The sequence below is a fragment of the Aotus nancymaae genome, unplaced genomic scaffold, assembly GCF_030222135.1.
Source record: "Aotus nancymaae isolate 86718 unplaced genomic scaffold, 86718_ANA_hifiasm-v0.15.2.pri h1tg000019l, whole genome shotgun sequence".
NCBI classification, from domain to species: Eukaryota; Metazoa; Chordata; class Mammalia; order Primates; family Aotidae; genus Aotus; species Aotus nancymaae.
In genome coordinates this window covers 50,190,507-50,211,058 of record NW_026988431.1, presented here as the reverse complement: position 1 = coordinate 50,211,058, position 20,552 = coordinate 50,190,507, and the positions used below count along the sequence as shown (strand labels likewise).

The following is a 20,552-nucleotide window of genomic DNA, read 5'->3' as shown; positions in this document are numbered from 1 at the left end:
CTGTGTCCATGTGTTCTCATTGTTCAACACCCGCCTATGTGCGAGAACATGCGGTGTTTGATTTTCTGTTCTTGTGTCAGTCGAGTATCTCTTTTCAATCTAGAGCGGTCTACGGTGATCACTTGTATAAAAAGAAAATCATCATAGCCATTTGTGGCAGTAGCTGCAGCTGCTGTTACTCCTCAGTGCATGGAAAAGGAAGGAAAGGGGCTTTGGTTTTGGGCCCCTCTTCTTACTGAAGAGGTTAAGTCTGACATGTGGTACCATTTATGTTCCATCTGTTATTCATTTACTCCACCAGTTGGCCTCCCTTAATGCAGCATTTAGGGTGATGTGAGGGTCTTTAAAGGTATTTCAGGAATTTGTCTATCAGCAAGAGACGTAGGTAGGAGACATTGTTGTCAGCTTTGGAGACAATGAAGCAGGCCCAGGGAGGGTGAGGCCTCAGGTGGGCTGGCTCTGCCATGTAAGGACACAGTAGGGTAGAGACTCAGGCAGCCCCAGTATGGAGTGTGGACAATGTAATGTCAGCTTCACGGGGAACCAGGTCCATTTTCTGTAATATAGCAATGTCCAAAACATAGGGCACACACAAAAAAAGAAAGCTTTTCATCAAGTGCCCATGGCCTGGCTTCCCATTTCAAGCAAGACAGAGAACACCAAAGTTCTAGCCTGGGGAAAGAGAAAAAACTGTGCTTGTGGAACAAGAGGTAAGAGGGCCTTGACCCTCGACAACTCACATGAAAGTAGTGACAGGGTGACAGCTGGTGCTCAGACACTTCTTCCTGGAGCCTGACCTAGCTATTTGCTATTTTGGTTCCCCAAATGCTCCTTGTTCCTTTTTAGCATCTGTCATAATTTAACTTCAAAGTTGCCATTTGTATGACATTTTCTGAGTTTTGAACACCTTTTTAGTTTGTGTTAAAAGAGGGTGCCACATAAACACAATGGAATACTATGCAGCCATGAAAAATGATTAGTTCGTGTCCTTTGTAGGGACATGGATGAATCTGGAGACCATCATTCTCAGCAAACTGACCCAAGAACAGAAAACCAAATACCGCATGTTCTCACTCATAGATGGGTGTTGAACAATGAGAACACATGAGCACAGGGAGGGAAGCATCACACACTGGGGTCTGTTGGGGGGACCAAGGGAGGGACAACAGAGGGTGAGGAGGTTGGGAAGGGATAATATGGGGGGAAATGTCAGATATAGGCTACGGTGGAATGGAGGCAGCAAACCACCTTGCCATGTATATACCTATGCAACAATCCAGCATGATCTGCACACGTACCCCAGAACCTAAAGTACAATAAAAATAAATAAATAAATAAAAATAAATAAAAGAGAGTGCCAAAATTCATTTTTCCAATCAATGCGAAGGGTTGCTCCAGTGACTATATATCAACTCTATTCTGGTGTCTGGTTCCCACAGGATGTTATTTAAAGATATCAGAGTGTAATAACTTTTCTTGGTTACCATGCTATATCACCAGTCCCCTAATATGTATTACATATTCCTGGGGAACATTCAGATGTAACCTGAACCATACCTACTTAGAGGAAGTGTGGAGTGCAGAGTGTTAAGTATGAGCTCTGGAGGCAAACAGTTGCATTTAATGTTGGTTTAACTAAGTGACCTTCAGTATGCCTCAGTTTCCTCATCTGTACATGGAGTTATTAATAGGGTCAGCCTCACTTGATTGTGTTAGAAGCAATTAATGTACCAGATTTAGAACAGTGAAGACTATACATAGAAAGCCCTCAGTAAATGTTAATGAGTAGCATGAGCACTTTGTTACAGGTACGCATTATAATAAGTCATGGCATATCCACTAGACCAGTGCCCATCGGCAAACTGTTTCTTATCAGACTGCTATGAAGTGACTGCAGATATTAAAAATAAGAACATAAGAAGTTAGAACTTTTATAGCAATTTAATATTGCAGTAATATCCAAATACCTGATCAGTGGACACTGTATGTCTTGTTTTATTCGTTGCATTTCTCTTTTATTTTTGCTATTTTTACAAATATACTGGTTTGTGACTTATGAAAATTTTTAAAACATAAAAAATAATGCTTTACTACAGTGAGTTTAAAAACTACCATATTAAATGTTAGATGCAGCTGGACCCAGACTAAATCTGAGAACTTTTTTTAATACCTAATATTTTACTCCCTAAACTTTCTTCCAGGACCAAAAGGAAAGAGATTTAATAAATGAAAGGTGATGAACACACATCACTATGGCCATGGCTGAGATACAGCTACTCTAAGATGGGCTACAACTGAGGAAAAACGGTTCTTAATATTATTCATATTTATCATAAAGCAAAAGATAGACTTTTCATTAGTTGGCAGCCTGAAGGCTGTTATCTGAGCTTTGCTGTAAGTAAGAGCTGAATTCTGGGTAGACTCGGAATGGGATCACAAGATTTTTTGTAGAGTTCTATCCCCAGCTCAGTTATTGATGTGTTTTTGATTAATTATATGCCTCCGTTTCTGGGGTAACTATTTTTCTACCAATTAAAAATTGGCTGCAGTATCATATTTGAGATGAAGACTATGAGAGGATGTATCAAAAAGAAACATTTTAACCATTTTCCTCCTCTTCCAGTGTCAAATACCAAGAGTGACAATGTCTTAGCTATTTAATCCTCATGGCCACACCCTATTGCTTACTTCTGTGCCCAGAGGATAAAGTCAGCCTAGACAAAGAAGAGCACATTGCCTTACAGGTCTCCCTCCTAATTCACAGTGCTTTGATGATATTCCTACTCTACATTTCTTATGGTCCTTAAAAATTTACAAAGTGCTTTTGTAGCTTGTGTTACATCTCGGTGGCACTTCATTAGGATGCGGCAGGCTTCTATTAAGGCTACTGCTCACCCAATATGCCCAGTTGTCTCAGGAAACTAAAGACTTGGGGTCCATCTGAACCAGTATCTATCAGTGGCAAAAACCAAAAATGTACCTTTACCTCGGAATGTATCCCCAAAAGGATAAAAGACAAAGCCCACCAACTCCAAATAATGTACAGATTAAGTCTTATCTTACTACAGAATTAATGAAATCCTCAGCAGGCTTGCTTGAGGAAAAAGTCCCCTGTCCTGGTCCTCTTCAGATTCTGTTATTTCATTTTTGGGGCCAGTGCTTCTCAAATTGAAATGTGCCACTGGACACCTGGGGACCGTATTAAAGTGCACATTCTGATTCAGTAGATCTGGGGGCAGAACCTGAGATTCTGCATTTCTGACAAGCTCCAAGGAGATACTGATGCCGCTGATCCAGGAATCTCACTTTGAGTAGCAAAAGCAGGGGCTTTGCACTTTTTGCTGATCCCTTTTCCATGTCTTATTCTCTCCCATGTTAGTTGAATAACTGAAAAGTGAGCAAATGACGGGGCATGTGAAGTGTCACTTCCTTGTATCATAACTTCTGTATTTTCACTCTAATTGCAGGAAATTCTCTTTGTCTGCAGTTGCTCAGAATTCATACTTGAAGTACAGGGATTTTTTTAAAATAGGCTATTTCTATATCCACTTCTTGTATGCTCATGGAGTAAAAGAGTCCCTCTCTTTTAGTACACACTCTTTAAGATACTGCAGTAAGAGGAGGGATTTTATAGTCCTCCCTGGCCTTGAGCATGAAAAGGATATCTTTCAGGTTTGGTACACTGGAGCAAAGCTCCCTTTAGTGTCAAGTGTCCACACTAAGCAGCAGCCATTCAGGGTTTTACCATGCCTTCAATTTTTCATGCCCATTCTATATGGATAACACTGTCAAATCCATTATCTTATGTAATGCTTTCAGCAATCCGATGATGTAATATTATTAGTCCCATTTTTATATAACAAAAATAAAATGTAGAGTCATTATGAGTTTTACAGCGTCACTAATAAACATGAAATTGGAGTCATGAACCTAGGTCTTTCCCCTAAGATCCTGATCAGTCGATTTTCCCACAACTGTCCCCTTTTGAAATCTCTTCTTAAAATCTTGTGTGAATGAAGTAAAACATGGAGTTATTTAATTTTAGCAGAGTTCTACCATTGGCATGACTGCATTCTGACCCCCACATAACTAGGTACCTGCCCATCTCTGCTCTTGCCCACTGAGCAGGTCAGAGGCAGAATAGATACCAAGAACTGAGTCTTATTGTTGTCCTTTCCCTTAACATTCCAGCGTAGGTGTTCCAGCAGCATTATTTATTGCAGTCCCCAAACAGATGCTAGCACTGTGAAGCTGGGGGATCTTCTCTATGATGATTGATGACCCAAGAGATTACTGAAGAGTAAGAAACATAGCATTCTAAGAATTTAGCACTCCAATGTGGATTTAGTCAATTGCATTCTCCTACTTCTCCTTTAACAAGCTCAACTCTGCAGGAGTACATATACTGGACATGGAATTGTAAGCCAAGATCCTCAAACATTAACTAATATTATTTTTCCTTGATTTAAGGAGGCAGGAAGAGAGGCTGCCAATCTTTCCACCCCTTCCAGCTTTATAGTCTCATCTCCTGACTTAGTAAGAGCAGTGAGTAGCCAAAGGGCCAATTTGTTTCTAAGGGGAGTCCCTGTTCACACAGGAGGGAGGTAATTAGGCCTCCCCCTAGGCATCCCTAGAGGTACTTTTAAAAACTTTACTTTGGCAACAGAGACCAGAAACTGTTCAGACTGGAAATTATCTGAGCCTCTTGTAACGTGGCATGTTGAGTTAAGGCCAAGTTAATATTTAGGGGATTATAGAACTCTGGCAAAGATTCCTGTTAAATTGCCTCTGGGGTCAAAAGTGACAAATGGAAAAGAAATAACAACCCCTTGCGTGAGCCCAACCCACTGGCCCCCACCCCCCACCACTCTACAAGCAAACACACAGCGGACCCATGATTCCACCAGCACTGTCACATTTGTGATGTGTTTCCTTGCTCTAGAAGGGAAGCAGAAGTTTGTTTTCCTCAGGAAAAGATCTTTGTTTTTGAACTTTTTGTCCAAAAACTATGTTTCAAACAAAATACTCCTCTTCTATCTTTTTATATTAAATTTAAGAAGCAAGAGAAGAAGAATTAAAGGAGCAGGGAATGTTTATGATAAACCCAAACACCCTTATCTACCATTTCCTGACCTTCCAACTTACTGGAATTGAAGTTTGTCCTACCTCCCTGACAGCAAAGTTCTGTGGCATGCCCAGGTGGATTGATGGCCAGGGACAGAAAGTTCCCTTTGATCCATCTGGAGACCTTGGCTGCCTCGATGACTTCATTACCATCCCAGTCCACTGATTTCTGTGCTCTACAAATCTAAATCATAAAAACAAGGGAGATTGTGTAGAAGAGAAAGTTTTTGCTGTGAGAATTCTCCCATCCAAGTACTAACCAGGCCCGACCCCACTTAGCTTCCGAGATCAGATGAGATCGGGCGCATTCAGGGTGGTGTGGCCATAGACATAATAAATCCAATAATAATAATAAACTAAAGTGTTTTCCTGAGTCTTGTGAGTCATTCCAGTGAATTATTGAACCATGGGGGTGGAGCAGTACAGGAACCTTTGTAGCCAAGTTGAGAAGTGTGGGTAAGCTGGGGACCTCATACTTTTGACTGGCATCTGAACTGGGGGCAGTCTGTGGAGCCTGGGGCTAATTCCAGGTCGTCAGTGTTAGGGTTGAAATGAATTGCAGGACAGTTGCTGTCTACAGGGTTAGAGAATTAGTTAGTATAAGAAAAAAACCCACACATTAGGTGTCAAAAGTGTGGTAAGTAAAAATAATTCCTTTTATTCTTGTTTTTTAAGAAAAGAATTAATGATAACAGTATATGTTATAAAAATGGATAGTGATTGTTAAATAAAAATTAAAGTAGCTGTAAGCCAGCTCAATATTAGAAGATAGGTAAGGGAAGATAAATACATGCCACTTTTCTATAATCACTCAGCACCTCAGTGAACATCAGAAAGCTATTTCTGCAGCTTATTTGTAGGTACTTATTCTAGCTAAGGCACTGTTAGCCCTCAGAGGAAATCCAGAAGCATACCACACATGGTCCCTGCTTTAAAGAAAGTAATTTTAATGACCCACAAAGTGGTTTATAAACTCTGCTGTAAAAGATATTTGGGTCTATTAATATCATTCATAGAAAACCTCTTTCTTCCAACATCTTAAAATTCAGAAAGATATTTCTTGCTTGGAAGATGAAAGAGTTATACTGATTTTTGTAAAAATTAACAAAACCATGAGTTTAGACAGTCCATGTGAAATGTTCTCATTCTGTAATTTTTTACAAACATATCAGCACATGTAAATTTTTTAGAAAATATCTGGCCCAGCTGATGCAGTGGCTCACGCCTGTAATCCCAACACTTTGGGAGGCCAAGGTGGGTGGATCTCGAGATCAGGAGTTCAAGGCCAGCCTGGCCAATATGGTGAAACCTTGTCTCTACCAAAAATACAAAAATTAGCTGAGCCTGGTGGAGCATGCCTGTAGTCCCAGCTGCTCAGGAGGCTGAGGCAGGAGAATTGCTGGAAACCAGGAGGCAGAGGTTGCAGCAAGCTGAGATCACACCACTGCACTCCAGCCTGGGTGACAGAGTGAGACTCTGTCGAAAGGAAGGAAGGAAGGAAGAGAGGGAGGCAGGGAGGAAGGAAGGAAGGAAGGAAAATATCTGGCATACATTTCATGTGAAAGCCATACATTTGAAGAGTTTCTAGATAGGAATATAGTACATGAGCATAAAAACCGATATTTATTCTTTGAACCGTTAAAAAAGCATTTCTAATGCAAAGTTCACATAAACATCACTGTTTCTAAACTTCCAGCAGAACAAGCTATAGAAGCAATTTCAAAGACCTATGCCTATAGTAGATATTCAGTAAATATTTGTTAAATGACCAGTGAAAAAAATGATTAGCTAAAGTTTTCGCTTCTGAGTGAGAGGCAGTTAAACAGAGAATAACACTGTTCTGAAGGGTATATAAGACCACAATCTAATGCAATGATTTCTATTCCTTTAGGAGAAAAATCAGCACTGAAATTGAATTCCCTGAGAAACTGGAAGAAACCAAGCTCATGGTAGCTGAAAATGAAGACCATGAAAAACTCCAAGTTAAAATCCAGGCTTTTGAAAACAAGATAAATGCCGAGAGCAATGTCCCTAGCTCTATCAGAAGATATAGTTTGGGCCAAGTTTCTAAAGAAGAAAGAAAAAACATTAGATTTAACAGGTATAACTTTGGTTTGGTTTGTTTTTCATAGCATGTACTTCATGTTAGCTATTAGTTTTGTTATCACTCTGTTATGGGTGTTTTTTATCTTTTACCTATAGCCACCCAAAGTGCTGTCCTTACATGAATGAAATATTATCCACAATGCTCTCATTATCCAAAGAAGCTCACTATTTTAAATGGGTACTATGAAAGGAAAACAAACCTATTGCCTAATTTTTAAAGCAATTTTAAAATATAAGTATGCCATATGGAAAATACTGTCTCTTGATTTCTGATGAAAAATCAAAAGTAAAAGTAGACAAAGATGAAAAATATGTAAGTCTACCATTTTGCAGCCAGTTTTGCCATGAAATTGATTTCTAAACCTTTGTTTTTGGAGGTGACCTAGATTTTCAAAGGTTTGGTTTATTATGTCATTTGTTGGTTGTCTACATTTATCAAGTCTGTTAACAGTTTCACATTCCAGAGGAAGTAACTTTTTGTCCCAATGTTATTATTATTTATTTTCCTTGTCAGTGAATGGTAATGCAACTTCTTTAACTTTCCCTTTGTTTGTACTCTAGGTCAAAAAGTTTGGCTTTGCACACTATGCTCACAAAAGGTGTGAGTTCAGATGATGGTGAAGATGCAAACAGGGGAGATATACCAGCCAGCATCTCTCTTTCAGAAATAGACCCACTTAGCCAAGGAAGTGACAAGCTGATCTTTAAGACAGACACCGACAGATTACAGCTGGGAGATTCTTCGGTTTCATACCCAAATATTATACGTGTAGACTCAGAGAATTTGCCAGAAACTGTTAAAGAAAACTTCCAGGAAGAAACTCCAGAGGCAACTGCCAGTCCTGTAGAATACCAAGATAAGCTGTACTTGCACTTAAAAAAGAACCTCAGCAAAGTGAAAGCATATGCCATGGAGATTGGAAAGAAGATTCCAGTCCCTGATCAGTGTACCATTGAAGGTAAGTGTTGTGTAATTCCCAAACCTCAGCAACTTCAGGAGTCACTGCAGATAAACAAAAAGCCCAAATCCTGTAAATTAGCATACTCTTTTCTGGGTCTTTTGCAAAATAGATCATTTTTTAAAACACTTTACATTATTTGAGGTCCCCCCCTCCGCAAAAAAAGGTTGATCATCTCATTGATTCCCATTTGAATCTACTTGAGTGCACATAAGTCCACTGACTCTCTGATTTTTGCAAACCTCAAGATATATTATTTCTGGTCCCTTGTCCCCAGAATTCAGGAAAATCCTGCAAAGAGGTTGGTGACCCTAAAGCAGGCTCTGGGGTAGGAGTTCTGCCGTAGACATTTCCCAACCACATAATCATGCAAGAAAGCCATGCACAACATTGAATGTCAGCTTCCATTCAGCTACTGTGTGCGAGGCAGTGTGTTAAAAGTACTCAAGATTCAGCTATAAACCACACAGATACAATCCCTGACCTCTTAGAGATTAAGTATAGATGATGATGCTCAACTTAGGATGAGACCATGTCCCCCAAAATCTATTATAAGTTGAAAATGCACCTAGTTTACCAAACATTACAGCTTAGCCTAGCTTACCTTAAACATGCTCAGAACAATTACACTATCTTAAAATTAGGCAAAATTATCTAACACAAAGCCTATTTTATATTAAACTGTTGAATATCTCATGTAATTTATTGAATGCTGTACTGAAAATGAAAAATAGAATGGATGTATAGGCACTCACATGAAGTATGGTTTCTACTGAATGAGTATCACTTTCACACCATTGTAAAGTCAAAAAATGGGAATCATATGTCAGGACCATCTGTACACAAGAAAAGGGCACAACCATAGTCAGGAGGTGACTTAAGAAATAGGAGCCAGTGAGAGGCTGAGCTAGTCAGAAAACAAAGGGCAAAGTAAAAAAAATAAAAAATTTTAAACAGGATGTCAGAGGCCAGGACCTCCCTCAGGTACATGTGTGGCACCAATAAAAACTCAGTAAAATTTTAACTGATGACAAGATCAGTATCAGTGTCTTACTGAGCCATAGTGGAATCTAAGTCAACTTTCAACTTTGAAAATATCTTACGTCGAAAAGGCATTTAATACACCTAACCTATGAATATTACAGCTTAGCCTAGCCTACCTTAAATGTGCTCTGAATACGTACATTAGCCTACAGTTAGGCAAAAATATATATAGTTTGACAATTAACTAGTTAACTTCGCTTTTTTTTCTGAAAACATTGGATAAATTCATCATCTTTACTTTAAAAAAAAGAGAATACTTTCTTTAAATACTGATGTTTCCTACCAGGGATGACGTAGAAGTGAGTATGTATTTTTTTAGGTTGACATTTTGGAATTCATTCATACTCTTGGAATTTACTGGGCAATTCCTTGCACAGAGATATGTGTGAAGGATGGAAAATTTTTATAATTCACTGTTAATACATCCATTGAGAAAGAGCTCAGGCTGATTGCAGGGGACGCATTGTTATTATTTCAGAAGTAGTATAAACTATTCAGTGACATGCCCACAGTCATCTGGCTGACAGTTTTGCTTGTTATCATAAGATCGCTCAACAATATTACTTTTCTTTCCTTAAAAACTTATTGAAAAAAGAGATTTAGGCTTAATTGTGTTATGTTTAATGTGTTGTTGGTATAAACGCAACATATTTGATCTTTCTTGGTGAATTATGCATACTAGTCAAGAAGCAAAGAGAAGAATTATAAAAACCACTTCTGAAACATTTAAAGTTAAAGGGACAAATTAGCCTGCAGGCAATAGCAACAAAGTGTTCAGAAAAATTTTGGACTGCTGTTACGAAGTCTATAAGAACACGACAAAACAACCTTTGAAAGAAATTCTTTTGATGTTAGGTTGGTCTGCATGAAAAAACTGACATTAGACTGTTTTGACATACAAAAATATCAATTTCATATGGTTCTGCATAATAATACTTAAGTATAAACTATGTTAAATGAATAGGAACCTCACTGGTTACTGTATAGCAGAATTCTGTATAAGTTGAATCAAAGTCACAAATAGCATTCATAACTCCAGTCAGCCATCTATTATTGCATGATATTGATCACATTGGGGACAGGCAATAGAGTATAAACAGATCAGTGAGAATCTATCAGCGTGTTTGGGAAAAATGTCAAACCCCAAGTCTTGTTGAGGTTGGGTCAGCAATGTCGTTTTGGGTATGTACAGCCTGTTATTCCTAGATCAGTAATTCACTTCTGAGCCTTGTAGGTCTCTGGTATTTGTGCAGGTTTACCAACAACTTAAAGTTATGTATTCATAAGCAGAGCAATGGTCTGATATCACTGCTTGATTATAGTTATATACAAGACTGGAAGAACTGAATTCATCTGCCAAAGAACATTTTTAAAATATGAATCATTGTTTTTCATTTATTTGAACAAAGCTGATTAGAGGTCACAAAAACACATACATGATATTGTACTAAATCTTTGAAAACCTGGCCCATCAATGAAGTTGTATAAAGGATGATATAAAAGCTTACAAAAACCTATCGATGTTACTTTGAAGTATTTCCTTATTGGGTGAAAATACATCCCATCTGTAGAGCATATCAGCAAGACTGACTTAAGAAAGCTAATTTTAAAGCCAGTAATGTAGTCCTTTCTTTATTGATCCACACAGGTGAATTTTGCTTAAAATGAGATAAATTATTAATATAAATTAGTGGGCATTGTTTTTATGGTTAATGACAAATAAAGCTTCCTTACTGAAAATTTGCATGTAGTCAAGTCCAGCCTCAGTGTTGGTGTGACTGTGGGGTGCTCGCATCCTTCTGGTCCAGTTGGTCCCATCTGGGGGATATTGATAATGCCATCCACTTAATGCTTCTGAGGAAGCTTTCTTTTTTATTTTTTAATGGATTAGTTTAATCATAGGTTTAGGATAATTTCTCCATGAATTGAAGTTGTAAAATTTGGAGCCAGAGAAAAATGCTAAATCTTTTTCACACAATTTGAGAAAGAAAAACAGCAAATAGGAAAACGTTGCCAAATTCCCTGGATACTCATTTCATTGAGGTAGTCTCTCGGGCCCCTGTTAGAAGGACACTTATTAAGGAATACTTTTCTAGAGAACTTTTCTTGGTGCTTTGGGACTTTTCTTGGATTACCTTACTTACCTGCTCCCACCTCTCCAAACTGAATTTTAGTTGACAGAGGCAGACAGAACAGCGACTGGTTTCTATCTTAACTTTCTCCTGCCACACATATCCCAATCCCAGTCATCTGCAACAGCACATAAAATATACAAATAACAGGAAGAAATGAAGATTTACAAATCCTTTTGAAAAGACTCTCTGCAAACTGCTTTAATGAGTTAATATCAGATCACTGCCCTTGCACATCCTCAGCCAAGAATAGGTGCAAGACTCGGGCATTTAACCACAAATCACTGGGAAGGATGTTACCTACTTACATCCACGATTTAACATGTTGCAAACTTTCAAAAGAGGACATAAGATAACTGTATTTCTCATTAATTATATTTTTAAAAGCGCTTCTTTAAAATAAAAAATGTTTGGTTTCCTTTGCACATTTAGATAAATGATTAAAGAAAAAATGTTCCAGTCAGGTGCGGTGGCTCCTGCCTTTAATCACAGCACTTTGGGAGGCCGAGGCAGGTGGATCATCTGAGGTCAGGAGTTTGAGACCAGCTTGGCCAACATGGCAAAACCCCGTCTCTACTGCAAATACAAAAAGTAGCTGGGGGTGGTAGTACACACCTGTAATCCCAGCTACTCAAGAGGCTGAAGCAGGAGAATCACTTGAATACGGAAGGCGAAGGTTATAGTGAGCTGAGATCGCACCACTGCATTCTCCAGCCTGAGTGACAGAGTGAGACTCTCAAAAAAAAAAAAAAAAAAATAGAAAGAAAGTAAAAAAAGGAGAAAAGAAAAAAGAAAAATGTTCCTTACAATACAGTTGGTCAAAGGAGTATATTGTTGGTCTGCATCTCCGGTTACCTGATATTTATCTACAGAGGAGATGAATATTCATCCGCCTAGAAAACAGCACAAAATAAAATTGGTGAGCGCATGCACTCTTAGGACATTTGTATGGAGATCCAGGAGCAGATCCAAACTGAAAATGATATCAGTCATCTGAAACCTTGAAATCGCTAGTTCCCCTAACATGATAGCCACTTTGGTTTTGTCTCTAATAGATTTACACAGACCTTGCTAACAAATAGAGGGAAAAGTAAATACATAATGGAGCAAAAATGCACAGGAGTACATTTCAATATATCTCACCCTAAAAGTCACCACGTTAAAAGAAAAATGAGGAGATGCAGGTGGTGTAAAAGAAGTAGTTTGCTGTGGCATATTTCATATTCTTAAATATATTTTTTGAAATGTATTATTTTTAAGATAGAAGGGTATATAGCAATATACTCTTATATCCACAGTCAGTACTTTTATCATTTTTTAGGGAAGCTTATACTCAGAGATTATTATCAATCGTCCATTATTGTTGTTTGGGGACTATCTTTACTCTAAGGGATACAGTGCAGTACAAAATAGTCCTGAGCCCCTGACGGTCCCCAGCAGAAGAGTACATTCCAATCCAGCTTGCCACAAACCAAATTTCAGTAAAGTGAACGTTATTTTTCCATTTACTTTCATTATGAAACTGGCAGTATATGCCCTGTAGGAAAGCAGAGTGGTCCCTGGATGTCTTCAAATTTCATTTAAAAACAAAGTAAACAGAGTAAATCCATATTTTTGAGCTCTGTTGGTGATGAGGAGTTGGTAGCCAGGAAACTGAAAAGAGATTATATAGCTGCGTAAAGGGTTTTGATAAGACAGAGAAAAAGGTGGGGTGGAGGAGGGTAGATTATTTCCTCCTGTTTGCTACACAACAACCATCAAATTTCAGGTGACAGAGGATTTTTAATTTTTTTTTAAATCATACATAGTTAGCAAAATCAAGAGTCTGAGTATTTGATAATTTGGTAGGAACTGATTTGTGTTACAGTTCATTTTCAGAGAGGCACATATTTATAGCAGATGAGTCCAAAGCTGACAGAGCCTACTTGGAGTGAGGCAAAAAGAGCTAAGTAAAAGACAGCTAATTCCTGTGTCTACATTATTGTCCTGTTCACATTAGGTACTGGTGAAAGATTATAAAAAACAGGTTGTTGTTTTTTCCTTATAAAAAGATTCAGTTGACCTGGTGTGGTGCTTCACGCCCATAATCCCAACACGGAGCCGAGGTGGGTGAGTTGCTTGAGCCCAAGAGTTTGAGACCAGCCTGGGTAGCATGGCAAAACCCTGCCTCTACAAAAAATACAAAAATAAGCCAGCCATGGTGGTGTGCACTTGTAGTCCCAGCTGCTTGGGAGGCTGAGGTGAGAGAATTGCTTGACCCCAAGAGTTTAAGGCCGCAGTGAGTCATGACTGCACCACTGCACTTCAGCCTGGGTGACAAAGAGAGACCCAGTCTCAAAAAAAGTCAGCAAGCTTTTAAAAATAATTTGTTTTACAGAAAATAATCATTTTTCAGATGAAAATATCCACATCAATTATCCCACAGCCATTAAAATATTATATTGGCAATTAAAATAAGCCACAAATGCAGGAAACATAAAGTTGTCAAAGAAATTCTAAGAGTATGATTCTGTTTCTCCTGTAAAGCCCTCTAGTTTATACGTGTAAGTAAAAACCACTTTTTACAACGATCACGTAAGTGGAGATGTTTGAAGAAATATTAATCTTGGAAGTAATCCCTTACTTACATGGCTAGGGACAATGACAGATGACGGTGTCTCCCCAATGAGATTTCCAAGTCTCAAAGCCCAAGAACATTGTCATCTACTTAGCCAATATTTGTGCTCAAAGCACTTGGCACTGGGCCAGGCAGGGCAAAACTTAGCCAGTCACCTCTAGAGTTCCCTGGTTTCTCAAACTGGAAGCATTTGTTAGTGATGCCTGAAAGGTTCATTCTCTGGATATGCTTTGGAGACTGGTCTGGCAACAGCAAAGATCGCCATAATCATTATGCCCTCATTCATTCATCAACCAACTCTTCTTGAGAACCTGGCAGGTACCGACCACACTGTTGTGGGCAGGGGATACAACTGTCTGCAGAACAGCCATGGCCTCTGCTTTCATGGAACTTACATAATACGTAGTTACAAAGTGAGATGAGTTATCTACAGGAAAGGAACATGGTTCTGTCAGAGCCTATCATGTGGAATCTGCCCTGATCTGGGAGTCAAAGCAGTTTCCCTGAAGAAGAAACTCTTGAGAAATGTGAAGAGCAAGTAGAGGTGTGGGAACTGAACAAAACCATCTGTCCTGTGGAAAGAAAGATCACAGCCTACTCCAGGGACTGAAGCTTGGCCCCTGGGGAGCACTGAAGTGAAGTGGGGAGGAGGATAGTTCAACATAGGCAGGGATCTGGGGTCTATCCTGAGAGAAAAATCAGATTGAAAAAATATCTCCCTACCTGCAATGTGGAGATTGACCTGTAGAGGGAGCTAAAGACTCCTTAGGAGGCAACTGCCATTCCCCTGGTGAGAAATTCATTCATCATTCATTCATTCATTCATTCATTCATTCAGCAATAATTTGAGTCCCTATAGTGGGTTAGGCACTGAAGATATAGCAGCAAACAAAACCAAGTCTCTCCCTTCTTGGAACTTATTCTATGGGATGATATGGACCAAGAACAAAAAACATATAGAAAGAATAATGCCAAGTAATGATGGTTACTATGAAACACAACAAGCTGGCGGCGGGGAGGGGGGGCTGGATAAAGAATGAGATAGCTATTTAGGTAGAGTGACTGGTGAAGGTCTCTCTACTGAAGTGATTTTGCAATGGAGACATGAATGAGGAGAAGCAGCAAGGATGGAACAGTAAATACAAAGCCGTGAGGCAGAAGGACACTTTATGTGTGGGACCTTAGATCAGGGTGATTGGACTGCAGGTGGTGAGAAGTGTTCACTCCAGATATATTTCAAAGGAAGGCTGTCAGCAGTGCTGGTGGGTTGGGCCTAATCATCCAATGGATGGATGAGACAGACAAGACTAGAGGAAGAGAAAACGTGTGGGGAGATACAAATCAAGAGCTTGGTTTTAGACATGTAAATTTTGATATGACCACTCTTTCTTTTTCTTTAATTAATACACTTTATTTTTTAGAGAAGTTTTAGGTTCACAGCAAAATTTAGTGGGAAGTATAGAGAATTCCCATTTACCCCCTGTGTCCCCACCACACACACAACTTCCCCCACTGTCAGCATCCCTCATCACAGCGATACATTGGTGCAATCAATGAACCCATAGTGACACATTATCATCCAGAGTCGATAGTTTACACTGAGGTTCACTTTGGTATTGTACCTTTTATGGGTTTTGACAAATGTATAGTGATGTGACCATTATTGTAGTTTCAAACAGAGTAATTTTACTGCCCTAAAAATGTTCTCTGTTCTGCTTCTTCATTTTATTCATTCTTCATTCATTCATTCATTTTACAACATTTTTGAGTGCCTACTACATGCCAGCACCACTCCAGGGACTTGGGAAACATCAGTGATCAAAATAGGCAAATATCTTTGCCTTCATGGAGGCTGTTCTAGTGGGAAAAGACACATGATAAATAATAGAAGTGATAAATAAGTAAAATATGTAGGATATTACAAAGTGTTAAGTGCTATGATAAAAGAAAAAAATTGAGCCAGCCAAGAAAAGCCAAGAAAAAAAAAAGGATTTACTGTATGTATGTACAAATTTGAAAAGAGGAGGGAAACTTCTAGAAGGACACATATTAAACAACTATCACTGTTTTTCTCTGAAGAAACACATTGGAGCTGGTTGCAGTGGCTCATGTCTCTAACCCCAGCACTTGGGAGGGCAAGGTGGATGGATTGCCTGAGTTCAGGAGTTCAAGAAGAGCCTGGGCAAAATGGCAAAACCCCATCTCTACTAAAATATTCAAAAATTAGCCAGAGTGGTGGTGTGCCTCTGGTCCCAGCTACTCAGGCTGAGACAGGAGAATCGCTTGAGCTCAGGAGGTGGAGGTTGAGCTGAGATCGTGCCACTGCACTCCAGCCTGGGCAACAGAGCCAGACTCTGTCTCAAAAAAATAAAAAGAGGAAGAATCAGATTGGGATGCAGGTGGAGAAAAAAGCAAGAGGGAGTAAATATTAATGTAAATATTTCTGCAAGGTTTGGAAATTTTTTATAAGAATAATTGGCTTCAGTAATAGAGATGCAGGTAACTTGGAACTGGGAAATAACTACAGATGCCCGGCATCCTGTCTAAATCGGGTTCCAGTTCCACCTCTGCTGTAGGGCAATTCTGATTCCTTGAACAGGTTATTTCATTTGGTCACCACTTCCTTACACTTATCCCAAGAGTGTATTACAGGGTCATGAGTTTGCAAGCTTTGCTCCCTCAAGGGGCTCCAGAGCCCCCTTTTTCCTCCCTTTACCTGCCCTGCAAACAGAACAGCCCTGATTTAGCTGGCTTCACACACTAGCCTTCCTGATGGATGTTTAAACCAAGAATTCCACAGCTTAAAGAAGCTTGTAAAACGCTGGGTTGAATAACTTTTAAGGTCCTTTATGCTCTAAATGTAATTAATCCCAAGTGTTTTATGACAGAGCTGGCAAAGTATATAAAATGTTAGTTATTCAGCCAAATTTTGTTTTTGTTTTTGTTTTTGTTTTTTTGCTATCAGCCACAAACAACTTTATTACTAATTTTATATCTCCAATATAAAGTAAAAAAATGAAATTTTTCTTTCATATTAATTTCCTGTCCTTTCTCTAGACATCTGCATTCATCAGTTTACAACAGTTGGGAGAAAATAAGCCAGATTGTTCAATAGTTGTGAGGCTTGTCTCACCATTTGCTTGGATTTATTCATTAATATGTATCAAACAGCAAATAACCAACCACCATCAGCAAATTAATGCATTGTATCTGTCCTGGCCGTTTCTATTTTAATAGTTTTGTTTACCTTACTCAATAGAAAATAATCTATTTCAAACAGTACATGAAGCAGCCTACAATAATATATAATAAAGCAAAAAGAATATTTAACGTGGGGGGAAAAAGCAAACATAAAGAAATAAAATGAATTCAGTAGTTGAGTTATTTTTCAGGAACTTATCCCTGGAAATTTTCACAATTGCTAAATGTGGTTTGAAATTTACTTCTGAGCACTCTAGTGGTCATAGTAAGGAGGGCAACAATATTGGTTTAAAAATCTACAGTGTCCATAAATAAAATTGTACTAAGTCCTGGCAGGGGGAGGGGAAGAAAGCTGTTTATTTGACTGACAAATGATGTTCTTACTAAAGCCAATTCATTAAAAAGGTGTTTCTATTATGCAACAAGCATATAACCATTAAACATAACAATAGAGCAATTATTCTAAACTGGAAGTAATTTTGTCTCCCCCATTTGATAATGTCTAGGGACATTTTTCATTGTCACAGTTTGGGAGAGGGTGCTACTGACTTCTAGTGGATAGAGCCCAAGAATGCTACAATACACAGGACAGCCTCCCACCCCAAAATAAATAATCCAAAAATATCAGCAGTGGTTGAGAAACACTGCAGCAGATCCTCACCTCTTGAAATATGGTCCACAGACCAAAAACATCATCACCTGGTACTTGTTAGAAATTCAGATTCTCAGACTTATCCTAGATCTATTGAATCAGCATCTACTGGGGAGTCTTTAACAAGACTCCCCACAAACCAGGTGTTTCATAAGCACATTAAAATGTAAGAAGCACTACTATTGCAGAAATGAGAATTTCCAGTAGACACTACTAATAGAGAAAAGACAACAAATTTGTGGTTAAATAAATGGACTCTTCATTTAATGATCACCTCTTAGTTGAGGAGATGGGTCAGGCATGGTGGCTCACGCCTGTAATCCCAGCACTTCGGGAGGCCAAGGCGGGTGGATTGCTTGAGGCCAGAAGTTCAAGACCAGCCTGTCCAACATGGTAAAACACCATCTCTATTAAAAATATGAAGATATGTTGGCATGGTGGCACACGCTTGTAATCTCAGCTACTCGTGAGGCTGAGGCAGGAGAATCACTTGAATCCAGGAGGCGGGAATCAAGCAGTGAGTGTAGATCTCGCCACTGCACCCCAGCCTGGGGACAGAGCGAAACTCTGTCTCGAAAAAAATAAAAAGAGAAAAGAAAAAAAATTGAAGAGATGAGATTTCTTTTCAAAGAGACCAGGCTTATTTATCTGGACTGCTTATGGCACTGAATTTATGGCTCTGGTTGTCTAATTCTTCTCACAGGATATGAATTTTAAGAAAAGATGGATAGACTTGGAAGCCAGGAAGATTTACACCTTGTTTGAATTTGTGTTTTGTGTCTTTCTGATATTTTATGAACATAGTGTTTAGTTCCTCATGGAAGACAGTTTTAAAAGCCTCAAAATACCATGGACATCAAATACGTCTTCAATTATGTTTTTAGCCAAGTTGTATAAATGAATTAGAAACATACAGATCACATTTAGCTTAAAATTTGCAGAGAATTAAAATTAAGCAAAAATGTGTTGGAGGCACATACATGCTCTCCTAAACACAAAACATTGAAAAGTGGGTTGAGACAAGTATCTATATGTAAATTCACTTGTCATTTATATTTCTAAATTAATCTAACTGGATGTTTTTATTTAATACTTTATTTTTAATTGACATATAAATAATTGCACATATTTACAGGGTATATAATGATGTTTTGATACATATAATGCATAGAGATCAGATCAAGGTAATTAGCACATCCATCATTTTACATATTTAGCATTGTGTTGTGAATGTCCAATATTCTCCTTCTGGCTATTTGAAACTATATAATATGTTATTGTTAACCATAGTCATCCTAAGTGATCGGACTTACTCCTCCTGCCTACCTGTCAGATTATATCCTTTAACAAATCTTTCCCTGTGTCTCCCTTCCTCTACTCTTCTCAGCCTCTAGTATCTTCTGTTCTACATTTTATTTCTATGAAATCAACATTGTTTAGTTTCCACATATGAATGAGAACATGCAATGTTTAACATTCTCTTCCTGGCTTCTCACTTAATGTCCTACAGTTCCATCCATGTTGTTACAAATGACAGGATTTCATTCTTTTTATGGCTGAATAGTATTCCATTGTGTCTATATATCACATTTTCTTTCTTTTTCTTTCTTTCTTTCCTTATTTCTTTCCCTTTCTTCCTTTCTTTCCTTCCTCCTTCCTTCCCTCCCTTCCTTCCTTCCTTCTCTCCCTCCCTCCCTCCCTCTCTCCCTCTCTCTATCTCTTTCTCTTTCTTTTTCTCACTCTGTCACCCAGGCTGCAGTAGCAATCTCAGCTCACTACAACCTCCACCTCCCCAGGTTCAAGCAATTCTCCTGCCTCAACTTTCCAAGTAGCTGGGACTACAGGCATGCATCACTATGCCTAATTTTGTATTTTTATTAGAGACAGGGTTTCACCATGTTGGCCAGGCTGGTCTTGAACTCCCAACCTCAGGTGATCTGCCCACTTCAGCCTCCCAAAGTGCTAGGATTACAAGCACGAGCCCACACCCAGCCTTATATACCACTTTTTCTTTATCCTTTCATCTGTTTTGGGGTGTTTCATATGCTTTGTAAGCTCTTCTGATGCCTAAGAGATATTTTGCTGATAATAGAAATCTTATCAAGAAATGCCCTTTGCAGATGTTAAGAAGAGGCCTATACGTAGACTGCCATAATGATGACCTTACTGACTTTTGAAGGAAAAATAATCTTTTTCTGGTTTAGTCATACTCGTTTCCTTGTATCTCAGATGTAATTACAAATTAAATATAAGTAAAAACAACTTGACATGGAATGAGCTGATTGTGGGCAAGGTTTGTTCAGGAAGATGCGAGTAGGACACTCTATTCTTTCACTTTAGGTAAGCCTGGCTTGGAATACCACAACCATCAAACAGTGAAGGGGTTTGGGCACAATAAATGAGTCAAGGGATCTAAGAAGAATTCCCTTTCTCTTTTCTAATCCAAATTCTACAACCCCGCCACCGGACCTTCTTGAACAGAATACTCAAATAATTTATATTAGCAGTACATTCATTTGTGTTCCCACCCTCTATCACTTTCTGCCAGACACAAGGGGCTGACATTTTCCAGACAGGTGAGGATTTAGAGACACGGGAGAATATAAAGATGAGTGTGAGATTGAGGTGTCCACAGTGAATGGGTCAGTATCATTAGAGCAGTGGATCCCTCAGCTACCTTTGCCCCACTCGTCCAGTGCAGGGCCCAGTGCTTGGCA

General features: G+C 38.8%; 1 protein-coding gene across 3 annotated transcripts in view; it reads left to right on the top strand.

Moving 5' to 3' along the window:
- The window catches only part of VEPH1 (ventricular zone expressed PH domain containing 1), a 221,069-nt gene that overhangs the window by 116,166 nt on the left and 84,351 nt on the right, over positions 1–20,552 (top strand). For all 3 annotated transcript variants that reach the window (XM_012447362.3, XM_012447363.3, XM_012447364.3), the window contains exons 8-9: positions 7,016–7,225; positions 7,792–8,189. In XM_012447362.3, coding sequence (XP_012302785.1) covers positions 7,016–7,225; positions 7,792–8,189 — 608 coding nt within the window. The remainder of the gene's footprint in view (positions 1–7,015; positions 7,226–7,791; positions 8,190–20,552) is intronic.